Here is a 15526-nt window from a genome sequence, read left to right on the forward strand (position 1 = left end):
AAGATCAGGTTACTCCTCTCCTCCCTGTAATTATCATGGGCAACTCTGGAGCTGCTCTATCACTCCTTACTGAAGAGCACTTTTGAACTATCGTTCTAAGTAAACAAAGTTGATAATAATGGGTATTGATGCTGACTACTTCAAAGTAGTGTTCTAAGCACACAAGAACAGAGTCTTCTTAGGACGACAAAAAGCAATGAGAAACATTTCACTATAAAAAGAAATCAATGACAACTTGAAAAGGCTGAGAAGGTAATCAAGAAAATGTTTTACTCCACCTCTGTTAATACAAGGAAGCTTGATAGTTAGAAATATAGGATCATAATCTCTGTGGTATTTAAACCGTGAACAAACTGTGTGTTCCCTTAGATGAGTGAACATTAAGCCCTTAATTGATCTGCTCAGTTCCAGAAAACAGCCAAAAGTAGAATAACAAACTTTCTAGACAAAAGAGACTGTTTGTTGTAAACCATGAAGCCAAATATTTGTATCTTAGGCTCATTTTTTGTTTTCACCAAAAAAGAAAAATTATACGGGTTCACTGAAAGGAGCATATGTTAGAAATAAATAGTGACTCAAGAATCTCCTTATTGCCTGTTTCTGTTTCAATATACAGACTTTTGCCCTTTATATCCCCAAATGGTTCTGATGTGATAAACAGAAATAATGATAAGGGTCAAAATCATTTAAGTCAGTTAAAAACTACGTAGCCATAGCTTTGGAATATTTAATATTCTTGTCTGAATAATCTTGCTCTTCCTCAAACTGAAGAATGCATACTACTACTACTAAACCTACAGACTTTATCTCTCACACACAAAAATCAGACATCACACTTGCTTTATATTTTTAAGGAAAGCAAAATAAACTTCCTCTCCAAGATGTAGAAAAAAGAAAGCCTATAAACATTCCCCCAAAAGGAAGGACTGCTGCATAACCTTTTGACCTGTGACAAGGCATTCTACTGTTGACATGAAAAAAGAAGTTACAAAAACCATTTTGTCTTTTCTGTACCTGAAGATACAGAAAGGTCAAAACCATTAGAAAGCGCACATATCACATACACAAAGACTAAAATCACAACTTTTAGAACAGTGCCTGACCTTATTCCAGCCAGTAAAAAACAGGCTATTGACCATCTGAACTAGGATAATTGATAGATACAAAGTGCTTCCTATAAAAACTGACATTTAGTTACCACACACTGAATCTGAAAGATGTCATAATAAATGAAGCAGTTGAAACACACTAATTAGGTAGGATTAATTACGACTTTGTTTTAAAAGTCACATTTATTTTGCCTTTAATTTGATGCAGCAATTCCACAGGACCTTTGCTTGACATCGTGTTACTTGTCAAGGTACTTGAGGTAAGAGGATTCATCTCAATCTTCATCAGTCTAACAGTAAAGTATCTAATCTAAGCCTGAGTCTAGGACACCCCTGTAGGACATTCTCTATGCATGTAAGAGAAAAGAGAGATGCTAATCCCAAGAGCAGACTCTCAACTTGCTCTCTACTTCAGAAAAATGAAGTATACAGTACTGAATAAAATGGCTATGGAGATTCAATCCTCCTCTCTTTCATGAGCACATATGCAACACATATGCAGATAACTGACAGAAAGTATGCACTTCTTTTCAGTGGGATGTTTCATTTGCAACGCAAGCTAAAGCTAAACAAAGATCATTAGCCAAACTTAGAAGAGAAAACAGATTTTCCACTCTTTCGAGCTGTGTGTAACTGTAGATATTGGCAAAGATTTGGCCTACAGGTAAAATAGTTTTTGTAAAGTTTTTCTCTGTTTCTTTGTTTGTGAGATACTTACCTTGCCTTTCTGATTCAAAGGTTCAATAGTTAAGTTGTCAGTGCCAATGTCCACAATCATTCCCATCTGAAATCCATCAGTTGGGTGTGGAGCCCAAACGGGCTTCCCGTCCTCCATTGTGGGATCTATCCAGTATTTCCTGTAAAAAAAAAAAAAAAATTAAACAAAAAAAAATTGTATACAAATTTAGTAAGGTATCAAGATTCACTATACAGGATTTAGCTTATTACTTTTATTGCTGTTATTCAGTGTAGAAGGAGCCAGCCTGCGGACCAAAGTCAGCCCGTCAGGACAAGATTCTTCCAGCCTTTTTTTTTTTTTTTTTTTTTTTTTTTTTACAGAGGCCATCTTCAGACTGGAGTATGGAGAAGTTTCAAGAACAGATGAATTTTGGGGGGCTCCACAGACTGCTCCCTGCAGCTCCTTCTTCAATTTCCTTAACTTGTGAACCAAAAAGGGGATCCATCTCATGGTCAAAATAGAAGTACAGGACAGATTCAAAGCTAAGACGAGGAGTGTGTATATTTACACGTGTGCATACACATGTATAGGCACACACATACATATGTGTATGCAGTGGGTCATATGACTAATGGAAACTTGTCTGTACCTGATGCGGTGTGCGAATACTTGAATTTCTGTAACGGGCACATGTCGAAGCACGTGAGCAGAAATCCAGTCTCTTGTCATTTGAGACGAATGAACATGCTCACTCCTTTCACGTGGCTGGGAATACGGCTTTTAAATAACCCACCAATATGTTTGGTCACAATGGATTTATCATACTACAAGCCTTCGAGAGATTGACCTCTGATACTGTAACATTACACCTCTGCCTTTTAAGGAACACCAACCTCACTTTTTATAAAAAATATGGTATGAAAATTGTTTCAGAGGAATCTATGATGTGCAGGCAAAACAGATGCAAGGCCAAGACATTGAAACCTTGGGCTCCTCAAGTTGTGCAGCTAAATAAGCTCCCGATGAAAAGCAGTATTTGATTGCATGCAATGCTCATTGAGCTAACCCAGGAAAGCTGCCAGGATTGGCACACTGAATGGCTAATGCTGCCATTTTAAATATGCTGAATTAGTGCTTTCCTTCCCCGCTCCTGCCTTTTTTAAAAAAAACTCTACAGTCCTTACCCCAATAAGAATAGAGAATCCACATGGCGTGAAAGGCTCACTTCTCCCGGTCATTTTTTACTCCCTCCAAATTTCATTCACATACTAAACCCACGTTTTAGTGATTCCAAAATTTGTAAAAAGTATCTCATATCACCCAAGTGTAACATGCCTCCCTCAGCATAAACAAAACGAGCCAGCCAAACAGCCAAAAAACACCAGTAGCAAACTCCAAGAGCCTGTAAGCTAGGAAACATGTCCCACCTTTTTCTTTTCCCACATCTGAAGGAAAACGGAGCTCCAAAATTTCTCACAACCAACGAAGGCTGCAGACCCCTTTGCCACAAGCAGCCACATAGAAAAAGGGTCATCATCCCACCAGAAAGTTCTACAACCACGACCAGGAAAGGACACTCTTGTGCAGCATGTCCTGACAGATCCCCTGTGGGACATGACCTGCTTTTTGCTGCCTCCAAGAACTTTAGAAAGGTTTGAAGACAAGGAAAAGGCTTGATGTGACCGCTTTGAGAACGCTGCTGGTCTTGGCATCCTACTTGTCAAGGAATAAGACAAATTGTTAACTTTAATGTCAAATGACAGAAGATAAAAAGTAATTTTAAAGTAAAGACTCAGAATGCAAAGTCAAGTATTTTTTAAACAAAGTAGCATTCTGAAGAGACTTTGAAAAAACTAGCTATATAGTACTTAATTTAGTGTTGATGTCTAGTTGTGTGTTTAAATCTACTCAATTAATCTGATTCTTTGTCCCCTGAATGCAGGTCAGGATGTAAGAACCTCATGAAGATTTTAACAAATGTTTCTAGTGTATTTCACTCACGTAATCCATGCTACTTAAAACATTATATTTGAAACAGGAAAACTTGTGGTTTACTTTTCCCCCATGAACAGAGCACATTAACTTCTTTTAACCACTCACAGAAAGTTCTAAAACCACGTGTCACATTCACTCTTCTATTTACTTCAAACCTTTTGACACATCCCATGAACTCTACAAAACACCATCATTTTCATCACATGTTGCCGGCATCATATGATAAATCCTATAAAACAACATCTGTATTCACTCACAACTGGCTGTTGGCCATTTCTTCTTTACTTTAGGATACAATAAATCAGATCCAGTATACACCATAGGTTTATGGAATTTTTCTTTTTTTTTTTTTTTTTTTTCAGCCAGATCTGACCTCCGAGTACAACTGCCATTGCGGTCATAGTTGCTAAACAGCTGAGTTTATTTCTGGATATAACCAGGTCTTCATTTCTTCACAAGTCTATCATTTGCTTTCAAAATGCTGGTTCAAATTAGTACCTAAGTGATATGTCACACAACCACTAAAAACAAGGCTCTCTTTTACGTCCCGAGAAGCACGGCCAGGGCTCCGGACGTAACCATGTCGCACAAGAAACAAACCCTGAAATTACTGCCAAAATTTCTGCCATAAATTCGAATCCAGCCTCCTCAGTTAGCATCCGGAGGCTTCTGCTTTGCTCACTGACATGGACTTTTGCATTCTCACGTATTCTTAAGCCTACTTCATGCTTTATTAATAAATTATGATAGGGCAGCATCACGAGCTAAAAAAATCCTCTTGAAGGACAGGGCAGTGATTGAATTCAGCCACCACCAGGAAATGCATGTTTACGAAAAATACCTGAGGCTTTGCAAGCGTCTAAGAAGCCACCGGGTGAAAGCCTCTAAATACAAGTGTAGTACTCATTCACAGGACAACTACTTTTAATAAATACAGCCTTCTGCCTGAGAAGTGACACAAAACCAGTTGTAACATTTTGGTTTTCGCACTGCTCCACCTCTGTTAACTTGGACTCTGACAGGCAGCACATTAAAATTGGATGCCGAAACCTATTGGGTCATACATGCTCTACCATCTACCTCTCCATTGGATGTATATGCTATTGCCCTTGAGACAGACACATGAAGTCTATTCCTGAACCAGTTCTTGAATAGCCAGGTTCCAGCCCAGCATTTTAAGGTGAACAGAAACAAAAAAAGCTCAAAAGTTCGACTACCTGCTACAAGTCATTTAGAATAAGAAAACAGCATTTTTTAAAAACATGAAACTATGGTTTACTGATTAAAATGTACATATCACAGAGTACAAAATGGGAAAAATACAGATTTGGATGGAGAAATGTCTGGTTACAGACCATTCATTAACAGCAATCACTGGAACAAACTTCTTTATCCCAATGTGCATCCATCTAAATCCACTCTACATACTTCACTAGTGAAGCCAACTTCACGACACTGTTGGAAGAGCACACTGTTTCTGCAAAGTATGAAGGCAAAAAGATGGTGGACTTGGCAGTGGTAGGTTTATAGTTGGGCTCGATGATCTTAAAGGTCTTTTCCAACCTAAATGATTCTGTGATTCTAAGATTCATACCCAGGCTAAAAGCACGAAGGCAACAAATTTGAGAGCAACACCACCAAACAGTAGGAGTCACTTGAATGATGCTTCCAAACAAAGGAGGCCAAAATGAGCCATCTTCCACAACTGTATTTACATACAGGTATTCAACAAAGATTAAAGCAGTTGATTATAAGTTGCTAGGTCATTTTGGCCTCCACAATTAAGGCTTCTTCCAACAGGAAGGAGTTGGAAATTCACAAACGTTACGCTTCTAACTGCGAAGCCAGCCACCTTCCTACAGTCAGTAGAAAAAGAGACCAGGAACCCTGTACAGGAGTTTGTCTCCATTTAACAGCAGAGGGACAGTAATAAAACAAGTCTTGGTCTGCAGTCGGTAAACTTACCAGCTATTCCTTCAAATATCAGATTTTATATTTTTGTAATTGTCAAGCAGCAATAGACCTCGCCTTAATTATCAGTAACAGTGTTCAACACGTTCAGCACTGGCTAAATACTAGGAGCCAGCAGTTCAAACAACTTGCAAGACAAAACTGTGCTGCACTCCACAGATTAAAACAGAAACAAGAAAAACACCCATCAGCAATTCTTTAACTTTTTTCCGCACTATTTTTCTCTTTTTCTTGAGAATGTTTCATGATGATTTTTTGAGAAACGCTATCTACATAACATATTGAGTATATGAAACAACTAAGAATTCCTCAACTGAAAGTTGGCACCGTATCATCCCACGTATTTTTACGTAAATATTACTGATTTTAAAAGAATGTAATACAACTACATTTTGATTTTGTACAGTATTCAAGAGGAAATCAAACGCTATCATGAGATGAAAGAATTCTAGGAAGACAGAGTAATGCAATTTTAAACTTGTTACCAGAACCCAGAGGTAGGCATTTGTATGATCTGATCCTATTTATTATCCTATGAACATTTTATTATACCAAGTCACCATACTGATTGTTGAATTAACTGATTAAAACAAATGAAAAATTAAACTTCATTAAACAACTGACAGTATCTCATTAGGTTGGCTAAATTTAAGGAAAATAAACTAGCCAGAATAGGTATAGTAGCAAATTATTGCAGTAAAAGCAGAATTCTATAGGATATTTTACATTAAAAAGACTCTACTACTTGTGCGTTTCAGAGCTGCTCAAAATTCTGCAGCTTACACCGGGCACATGAGAATGCTTTGGGAAAGGTCCCATAAACGTATGGGACAGATCAAATAGAGGAAAACACTGATACATAGTGGTAGCTTATTGTGAGTCAGGTTATTTTTTCAAACCTAGTTCACTGTTTAACTTCACACTGTTCACTTGTTCACTTCAACAAACCAAAGCTTAGGCAGAATTCAGAACTCTACTGCAGGTGACATAATATTTCAAAGGAACCGCAGATATGATACAGAGATTTTTTTTTTTGAGCTAAATGCAATACAGTTATAGCTGCATTCTTTAACTGAATATTAAACCCATTCGATTTTTCTTATTTACTTTTTCAATTTACTATAAAACCTCTCTGCACTAACACATTCCAGTTTAGCCATACCAAACTGCAGGTTTTTCGTACCTACTTATGATCAGTACTTATGACATCAGCAAGGTAACTGTGTCAAGCAGAGATTTCTGCCAACCCAGAAAAGAAGAAAACAGGCTAGAATACAGCACAACACAAAGGTAGCTTGAAAAACAATTTGCCTAGAAAATTTGAATGCTGACATGTTAATTACCAACACATTTTGTAGATGCATGCAAGTAAAATAAAGAGCAATAGAGTTCACACATCTGAGAATTACTACATAAAAATTTTTTTCAAAGCTACATGCTCTGACTGCCAGAGACAATTTGAGCACAGCAGCTGATGAAACTATTCTCACGGCATGCTCATTTTCCTGGATATTTGCATGTATCAACACGTTTTAAATACTGAGCAGCTAGAAACTGCAGTACTTTTGTAAAAATCACTCTTAAAACTAACATAATCCGTACTTTAGCTGAACGGACTTCTTAAAAGGCCAAGTGTCTTTGTACTGTTATTTACTATAGTGCCAAGAGTCTCAGTACCGCCTAAGAAACAAAAATAAATACTTCCTGGCCAAGGAAATCTGCCATTGGAGGTTACAGCAAAGATCCAAGAAAGTCAAAGGAAGGAGAGTTTGGGCAATTACAACAAACACGCCAATTCTGTGGGTATGGCAGAAGAAGCAAGTCCACAAAAGGAGACAGAAAAGGACCAGTCATTGCACCTGGGCAGAGGAGAGACAGCAAACATTTCAAACCTCCGCTCTCATCAGCTGTACGGTGCGAGAAGACAACAAGGAATGGAGAAGACGGAAGGTCGAAAGAGACTTAGCAAAGGAAGACAGCAACACACATTTTCTACTACCCAGCAGACAGATATTGGCTCATATTAAATCCTGAGGTAATCATGACCACAACTGCACTTGACAGGATGTACTTCCATAAAGAATGACCAAGGCATATATGAAAGGAAAAAAAGAAAAGCTAATTTCTATATACCCAAAAGAATAAATTGAAGGGAACGAGCAGCTTCCATCTGTCATCAATGCCTCTCAGCAAGCTGTAGTATGGAAACGTTTGCTTAGATCTTTAAAATAAAAAGTACTCATCTCATATAAAGCTTTGTTTGGCAACTCTGACAAAAAAAAATAAAAACAAAAATCTAACAGTAGTTCTACCTTCAAGAATTTCAAATCTACCCAAAGGCAACATCTCACCTTTACTAAGCCTAACCAAAACCACAAATCTTGGTGGAAAGTCTTCCCAGCTGCCAACAACACGAGCTGCAGGAGCAAGTGCCCGTGAAGGAAGCTTTCCAGCGGACTCTGCCCAACCAGGCTTACTGGTTTTTTGGAAACGCATCCCTCACCAGACCCTGGGAGCTCCAAAGATCTGTGTGGCACCTGATGCCACTGTGTCTCCCCCATGTGCACTGTGCCCACCTGCGCTCCCCACGGAAAGTACTGACTGGATCTGTCGAGATGTGGCTTGTGCAGTAGCATCCTACTGCACTAACAGTTTAAAATGAGAACAAAACAGAACAAAACAAAAAACCTCAATACCATGAAAGTTAGGCTGAAGCAGCTTCTATTTGCAGCAACATAGTTCTAGTTAATTTCTTAATAAAATTCTAGCCAGTTATAAAACTCTGTCAAACTTTAGTTTGATTGATTTGATTCTCTTTAGTCAGTATTTGTTCAACTGCAACTGCTGTTATACAAGACCGCGATTAATTTTGTACAACTCTAAGCTCATAAAACTCTAACCACAGAGGCTGTGGTCTGTTGATTATGACATTGGGAAGTTAGATTTGATTCATATTAGGACCAACTAGGTCTGATGATTTCCTCTGTGACTCCTGCTCTTCTGCAGCTTTATAAACTACCGTTCTCTCAAGAGCATTGCTCCTATTTTAGTCCCTATTAACAAAATAGAGAGGTTTCTGTTCCAGTCCTTGTTAATTACAATAACCCAAGTGGAGTTCCCTGACAAACCCAGGAATAAGTATGCCAAGGGGATCTGCACAAGCATTTTTGACCAACAGCAATACCTAAGCCAGTAATGGCAACAAGCAGAAAGAGGAAAAGTAGCAAAACACAACATCAAATTTCAGCAAGACCAAAAAAAAAAAAAGAAAAAAAAGCTGAAGTTAAAATTAAAGAAAGAACTCCTCAGTTACGGTCTGGACACCACTTCAGAAGCATTGCTAAACAGAAACGAGGACCAGAAAAATAGAAGAAAACCAACGTGGCTAAGAGACAGAGTTTGAAAGAGGTAGTTCAAACCAGCGGAATGCTTTCAGACTGTGCACGTCAGCCCCTGTGAAACCAGTGGGCAGTGAGAGGGGAAGAAAGGAAGTACAAGGCAGAACTCAGCAAACAGATAAAGGCATCAAAGCAGAATCAAAGGCATCTTAAGCCGTCTCATGATAAACACACAGGAGCAGACAGACAGGCTCTCTTGCAGATCTAGCTGGAGTAGTTCAAGCTAACGAGGTGAACACTGCAGTTAGCTACCCCTAGGGCTGAGAGGCCACACTTTGTGACCACTGGTAGCAGTGCTCAAGCACACCAGCTTAAACCCTATTCAACGAAGAGCCCCAGCAAGGGCAGGTAACTTCAAACCCCTTCAGCTGGCACTTTAACGGTGTATGTGTTTACACCCTGATGTGCCATGTTTTCCAAGTGTAAACATCAGAAGGAACAAATGCTTCTTGAAGACTGAGAATGACACTCTCCAGGCTAATGAAGTTTAAATTCTCCTCCAGTTGTGTCATTTTCCAGCCTTCCCCATCCGTTCATCTTCTACATCTCATAGCCTCCTACTGTCAAATTAGGGTGCCCCACTTCCCCACCCAATGCAACCTGCTGCCAAGCTATTGCTCATCTTCAGGTGACCCCATATAAGAACTGATGTGTTTATTCTCTTTTAAGACTACACACCCCTCGGTTTCTCTTTGAGCTCTGTATACAAGATAAAACAAAAGCTACCAATTGGCCTCAAGTCTGCCAAGCACAAGGGACATCAGTTTCAGAAAAAAAAAAAAAAAAAAGTAGAAAATCAGATTAGGCAAATGAAAAAAATAGTAAGGTAGAATCATAGAATGGTTAGGGTTGGAAGGGACCTCAAAGATCATCTAGTTCCAACCCCCCTGCCATGGGCAGGGAAATCCTCCACTACACCAGGTTGCCCAAAGCCTCATCCAACCTGGCCTTGAACACTGCCAGGGATGGGGCAATGAAGGTAATGAAGTCCTTCCTTTCATTCTCAAATACTTAACGGAAATGCCATCACTTATCATAAATACTGGTTTGGTATGTAAATATCTGGCAAGTAGCTTCCATAATTCCAGTACTTAAAGGGAGCCTACAAGAAAGTTGGAGAGGGACTCTTTACAAGGGTGTGGAGTGACAGGACAAGAGGTAATGGCTTTAAACAGAGAGGGTAGATTTAGGTTAGATCCAAGGAAGAAATTCTTCCCTCTGAGGGTGGAGAGGCACTGGAACAGGTTGCCCAGAGAAGTTGTGGATGCCCCGTCCTTGGAAGTGTTTAAGGCCAGGTTGGATGAGGCTTTAAGCAACCTGGTATAGTGGAGGGTTTCCCTGCCCATGGCAAGGGGGCTGGAACTAGACAATCTTTAAGGTCCTTCGCAACCCAAACCATTCTATGATTCTATAATCTGAATTGCAGAAGCTGCATATTATGATATGTAATCAAGACCTCAGAATTTTAATCCTCTGTAGATCATCATAAATGTTGGCTAATAGCACATCTTGGTGTAATCAACAGGGGCTCGTACCAGTTAAAGCAAGCAAATATTGCATTTTACATCAGCTTTTGCCAAGCTGATTCAGAAAGAGGCCAAGGTACACTGAAGCCCAGTTATTTAGTCTAAATCCTACGAATACAGATAAATCCAACAAAGTTCATCCCTTCACAAGAAAACCAGGAGCGTATTTCTAACCATCAATTTAAGAAAAACAAACAAACAAAAAAACCCCAACGACAACAAAAAATTTTGAGTGCTTTTCAGTTTTTGGTAACTCACCGGCAATTCCAGAATTTTCTTCAGAAAAATATTTGAAGAAAGCCTACACTAACTAGTGACAATTAGATGAGTCATGCTCAGCCCCTGAAGTTTAGGCAACTCTACAATTCCAACAGAGAAAGTCAAGAGCTTAATCATAACCTTAAGCCTATCAGTAACTTTGTTCTCCCTGACTGCTCCCCTGAATGCATTAGAAATAGTCCCAGGGGGAAACCAATTCACAACTTTGGCCCCTTCCCTGAACTCGTTTGTCTCATTGAGGTTTGAACTTTAGTTATACAACCCTGTCGCTGCAGTGTAGTAAAGCAAAACTAAGTAAGTTAGAGATAAGCAAGGAAGCAACCTGCACTGAGTTTTATCAGTTGGACAAATACATATGTGTAACAAAACAGAGAGACACATTAGCATGATAATTTTTTTAAAGTCCAGCAATAAAAAAACCATTGTCAAACACCACTTCTCGGAACTGATATATCAGAGTGAAAACAAAACTGATATATCAGAAAAATAAGAATATATACTCATTCGGGATCTAAGTCAAATCAAATAAATGAAGCACTGTGGATGGCAGCGTCAATGGCTGCTGGAGGGTCTGCAGCAAACCTCAGATGCTTGACCTCAGGCCACTGCAGAGAAGCTGGTCTGGAAAAAAGACAATTGTACTTTTTGTCTTACTAGCTGAATAACAAATATCAATTAAATCAGAGGTTTCCAAATAGTACCAACTTTGATTTGACCCCTTTATTAAAGGAGAAAATACTAGAAACTAATGACAATCAGCATCTACAGATTAACGGGTACAATCCAGGAACCATTTACTGTCATCCCTCTCTGCACATAAACTGTAATTCTTTCAGAGACAGAATTAGCTCCTAAAAACACTGACATTATCAGGTTGGTTCTGCCTCCTTTTTCACAGCTTCACATCAGCTTGTACTTCCTACAAAAAGTACAGGTGTAATTTATAGGTGATGGGCCAAAACACAGACAATCCTCTACAGATCGTAACGAACTCAGGAGAAACTCCCGCTTCAGAAACAGGTAACTAAAAAAAGCAAGATTCTTGTCCAAATCTACGCGATCTTGTCTCAAAAGAAAAAAAAAAAAAAGGACAGAAAAATCTATTGCCAAGTTCACCAATGTCACTGATAAAGTAATTCTGACAGATGATACTGAAAGCTTTCTCTTAATGGAAAAGAACATGAGAGTCATTTAAGACAGTTATCAACAGCAGAAGGATGAAAAAAAGAAGTATCCACAGCTACTCAGAGAAAGTGACACTGAACATTTTTTGTCAGTAAATCCATCGGTTTTCTCGGGGAGATGAGTAGAATGGGCTCCATACTATGAGGCAAGAACATACAAATTGTAATCTCGGCAAGAGACAGTAATTGCAAAGAAATCATCTGTTATCTCAATCTCAAAGAAAAAAAAATCTGGAACATAGGCTTTAAGAATAAAATCCATCAAAAATCCCTGAAAATTATCAGGGAACTTGTCCTGGTTTTGACTGGGACAGAGTTAGTTTTTCTTTTTAGCAGCTAGAAGAGCTCTTGTTTTGGATTTAGTCTGGGATTTGTTATAAGAATACCACTGATATTGCACTGATGTTTAGAACTGGTACTAACACAGCACGGACATTTCAGCTTCCATGGTTTTGTCAGTGTGCAGGAGCACAACAGGCTGGAGAGGGGAACACAGCTGGGACAAAGGGCCCACAACTTCTCTTATGATTTGAACTTAGACTTAGGATTGAGGGCCAAATTGGCCAATGGAGTACTCCATACCATGCAATGTCATGCCCGATATATAGATGAGTGTTGACCGGGAAGAAGCTCTTCCAAGGGCTCTCTCTCAGACTCTTGGATTTCTCTCTCTCTTGTTGTCTTTTCAGAGCTCTCACTCGTCCGGGATTGTGGTGTCAGGACTTACCTGTTTCAGGTTCACTTGCCAAGATGGGACAGGTGTCGGTCTCCAGGTGGTGAGCAATTAAACTGTACATCACTTGTTTGTATATATTATTATATATATTCATAGGATATTATTATTTTATCATTACTATTTTTAATTTTATATTATTATTATTATTAAATTGTTCCCATCTCAACCCACGAGTCTCGTTCCCTTCTCCCTTTTAATTCGATTCCCCCGGGGTGGGGGAAGGTAAGCGGCGGGCTGCATGGTGTTTAATTGCTGGCTGGGCTAAACCACGACAGGGCTGGAACACCTCTCCTATCCAGAAAGGCGGAGAGAGTTGGGGTTGTTCAGCCTGGGGAAGAGAAGGCTCTGGGGAGACCTTATTGCAGCCTTTCAATAAGTAAAGGAAGCTTGTAAGAAAGATGCATAGAGACTTTTAACAAGGGCCTTTAGTGACAGGACAATGGGCAATGGTTTTAAACTGAAGGAGGGTAGATTTAGATCAGATATAAGGAAGAAATTTTTTATGATGTGGGCAGTGAGGCACTGGAACAGGTTGCCCAGAGAAGCTGTGGGTGCCCCATCCCTGGAAGTGTTTAAAGTCAGGGTTGAGCGGGACTTGAACATTCTGATTCAGCGAAAGATGTCCCTGCCCATGGCAGAGGAGTTGGACTAGATGATCTTTAAAGGACTCTTCCAACCCAAACAATTCTATGATTTTAAAATAACATTTACTTCTTGTACTATTCCAGAACAGTTCATATTTTCACAGAAGGCAAAGGGCTGGAAAGGCCAGGCATCTGCACTGCAACAAATCAGACATCTACCATTAGCACTGACAAGATCTCAGCAGCAGGGAAAACTGCAGACCATAACAACATCCACGTTAGCCACATCCTGACCACAGCTCAACTCTCTCATTTTTGGTAGGACGCTAACTCTCTGCAAGGTCTGAGAAAGTCCTGGTCTGCCCTAAACCTAGGTACATGGCCAAGCAGAATATGGACTCTGGATCACGGCTAATCTTTGCTCAGATATTGCCACAGCCTAAGACAAACGTACTCCTGCCAGACAGGCTGTTTTTCTTACTGCTGGGTCAGTGTCTTAGGGAGCTGCAGCTAGTAACTGATGCACATACTTTTACAGACCACAAGTTATAACAAATCCAGCTCAAGAACATCACGCTCGCTTCTTGTTCAGAAAATGGCTGGAAGATCTAGGGCAGATCGAAATCCAATTGTATTTTCCTGGCTCATTTTAAAACCTCAAATACATCATCTGAACACTACTCACCACCCTTGCCATGTATAAAATGTTATTTATTAATTTAACAGGAATGCTGCACGAAAGCACATCCCTGCTCAAAAGATTCTGTTAAAGCCAACGGTGCCTGAAAATTACCAACCAGCACTACCACAAAAATAGTTACTAATTTTCTGTCCGAGTGTTACAAAACCTATACAAGAGCCCAGGCTTGGCCAAATCCACCTTTCAGAAGAAATCTGGGGTAGCTTTAAGGCTTTTTCAGTGAACGCACTGTCTCTTCACATGCCAGAGGGCCATCCCTGAGGCTGGGAATTGTACTGAAGCACAGCAACCCACAGGCACACGTGGTCTCAATAAACCTGATATGAAAATAAACTGAAAATAACACATGCAGAATCACAGCTACCAGGACCAACACTTAAGCATAATTACAAATTTTGTACAGAAGCTCATGCAGAGGACAAACCACCACGGTCACATGCTAAGAACAGCCTATTTATTTTGGCAAGGAGGCCAAAAGTGGAGTCAAGGAAGGCTTTTAGTCAGGTTGTAAATTCAGCCGCAAAATGTGGCTCAGGTGTTTTTCAAATTCAAAACTTCCTGAGCAATTACAGCTAGAACAAATTTTCTGGGAGAATAAGCACTGTCGTGCTGCCCCTGCAACTTCCCAATTGGACTCAGCAGCTTGAAGATGAGAGCATTTATCTCTGGCACTTAAGCCTTCATTCCAGACCGTGCAAAATATTTTATACAAAGTGCACACCTCCAGAGGTTAGGAAACTCATCAAAACCACTCTTTCCTTCTTCTCCTTCAATTACATGAATATTTATTTTCCATTTCATTTTCCTTTCTTTAACAATTATCTCAGAATTTAACATTACGGTGGGGCTAGGATCATATTACATTAACTTTCATCTCAGGAACAAAATGAAAAAGCTATTAGTTTCAACTCTAAGCGACACTTTTCCTCCATCCTCCAGCCCTTCCTACAATATTCTCAATTAAACTGCACAAATTTTAGAGCAAGAACACTGAGGTCATATAGAAGAACTGTATGGTCAATTTTAGATACTTCTGATTTAGTGGGAGTTTTTCTTTTTTTACTAATTGGAGATATTTTAATAATATCCATTCTCTCAATAAAAGGACCAATTTCAGAAGTGTAGGACATACTATTTACAGAGTTTTTTCAAGTCATTACTTCTCCTGACATAAATCCACAAACTAAGTTTTAAATTCAGTGGATACGTCTATGTTAGTAAGTAAAGAAGTACGACAGGAGCAAATTTATACAGTGAAACAGCAGTGCTGAGGGGCCAGTGCCCATACTACAGGCGTTTCGAGGATTTTACTAAATCTATAGTCAGTTCCAAATGGCTCTAGTCTGAGTCCCTGGCCTGAATATG

At 39.4% G+C, this 15526-nt stretch overlaps 1 protein-coding gene across 1 annotated transcript in view; it reads right to left on the minus strand.

Moving 5' to 3' along the window:
- Positions 1 to 1944, minus strand: part of MYO6 (myosin VI) — an 85929-nt gene extending 83985 nt beyond the window's left edge. Inside the window, 1 exon segment of the mRNA XM_086631976.1 lies at positions 1828 to 1944. Coding sequence (XP_086488102.1) covers positions 1828 to 1944 — 117 coding nt within the window.
- Positions 1945 to 15526: the final 13582 nt, after the last annotated feature.

Source organism: Tauraco erythrolophus, chromosome 2 (genome assembly GCF_009769465.1).
Source record: "Tauraco erythrolophus isolate bTauEry1 chromosome 2, bTauEry1.pri, whole genome shotgun sequence".
Classification (NCBI taxonomy): Eukaryota; Metazoa; Chordata; class Aves; order Musophagiformes; family Musophagidae; genus Tauraco; species Tauraco erythrolophus.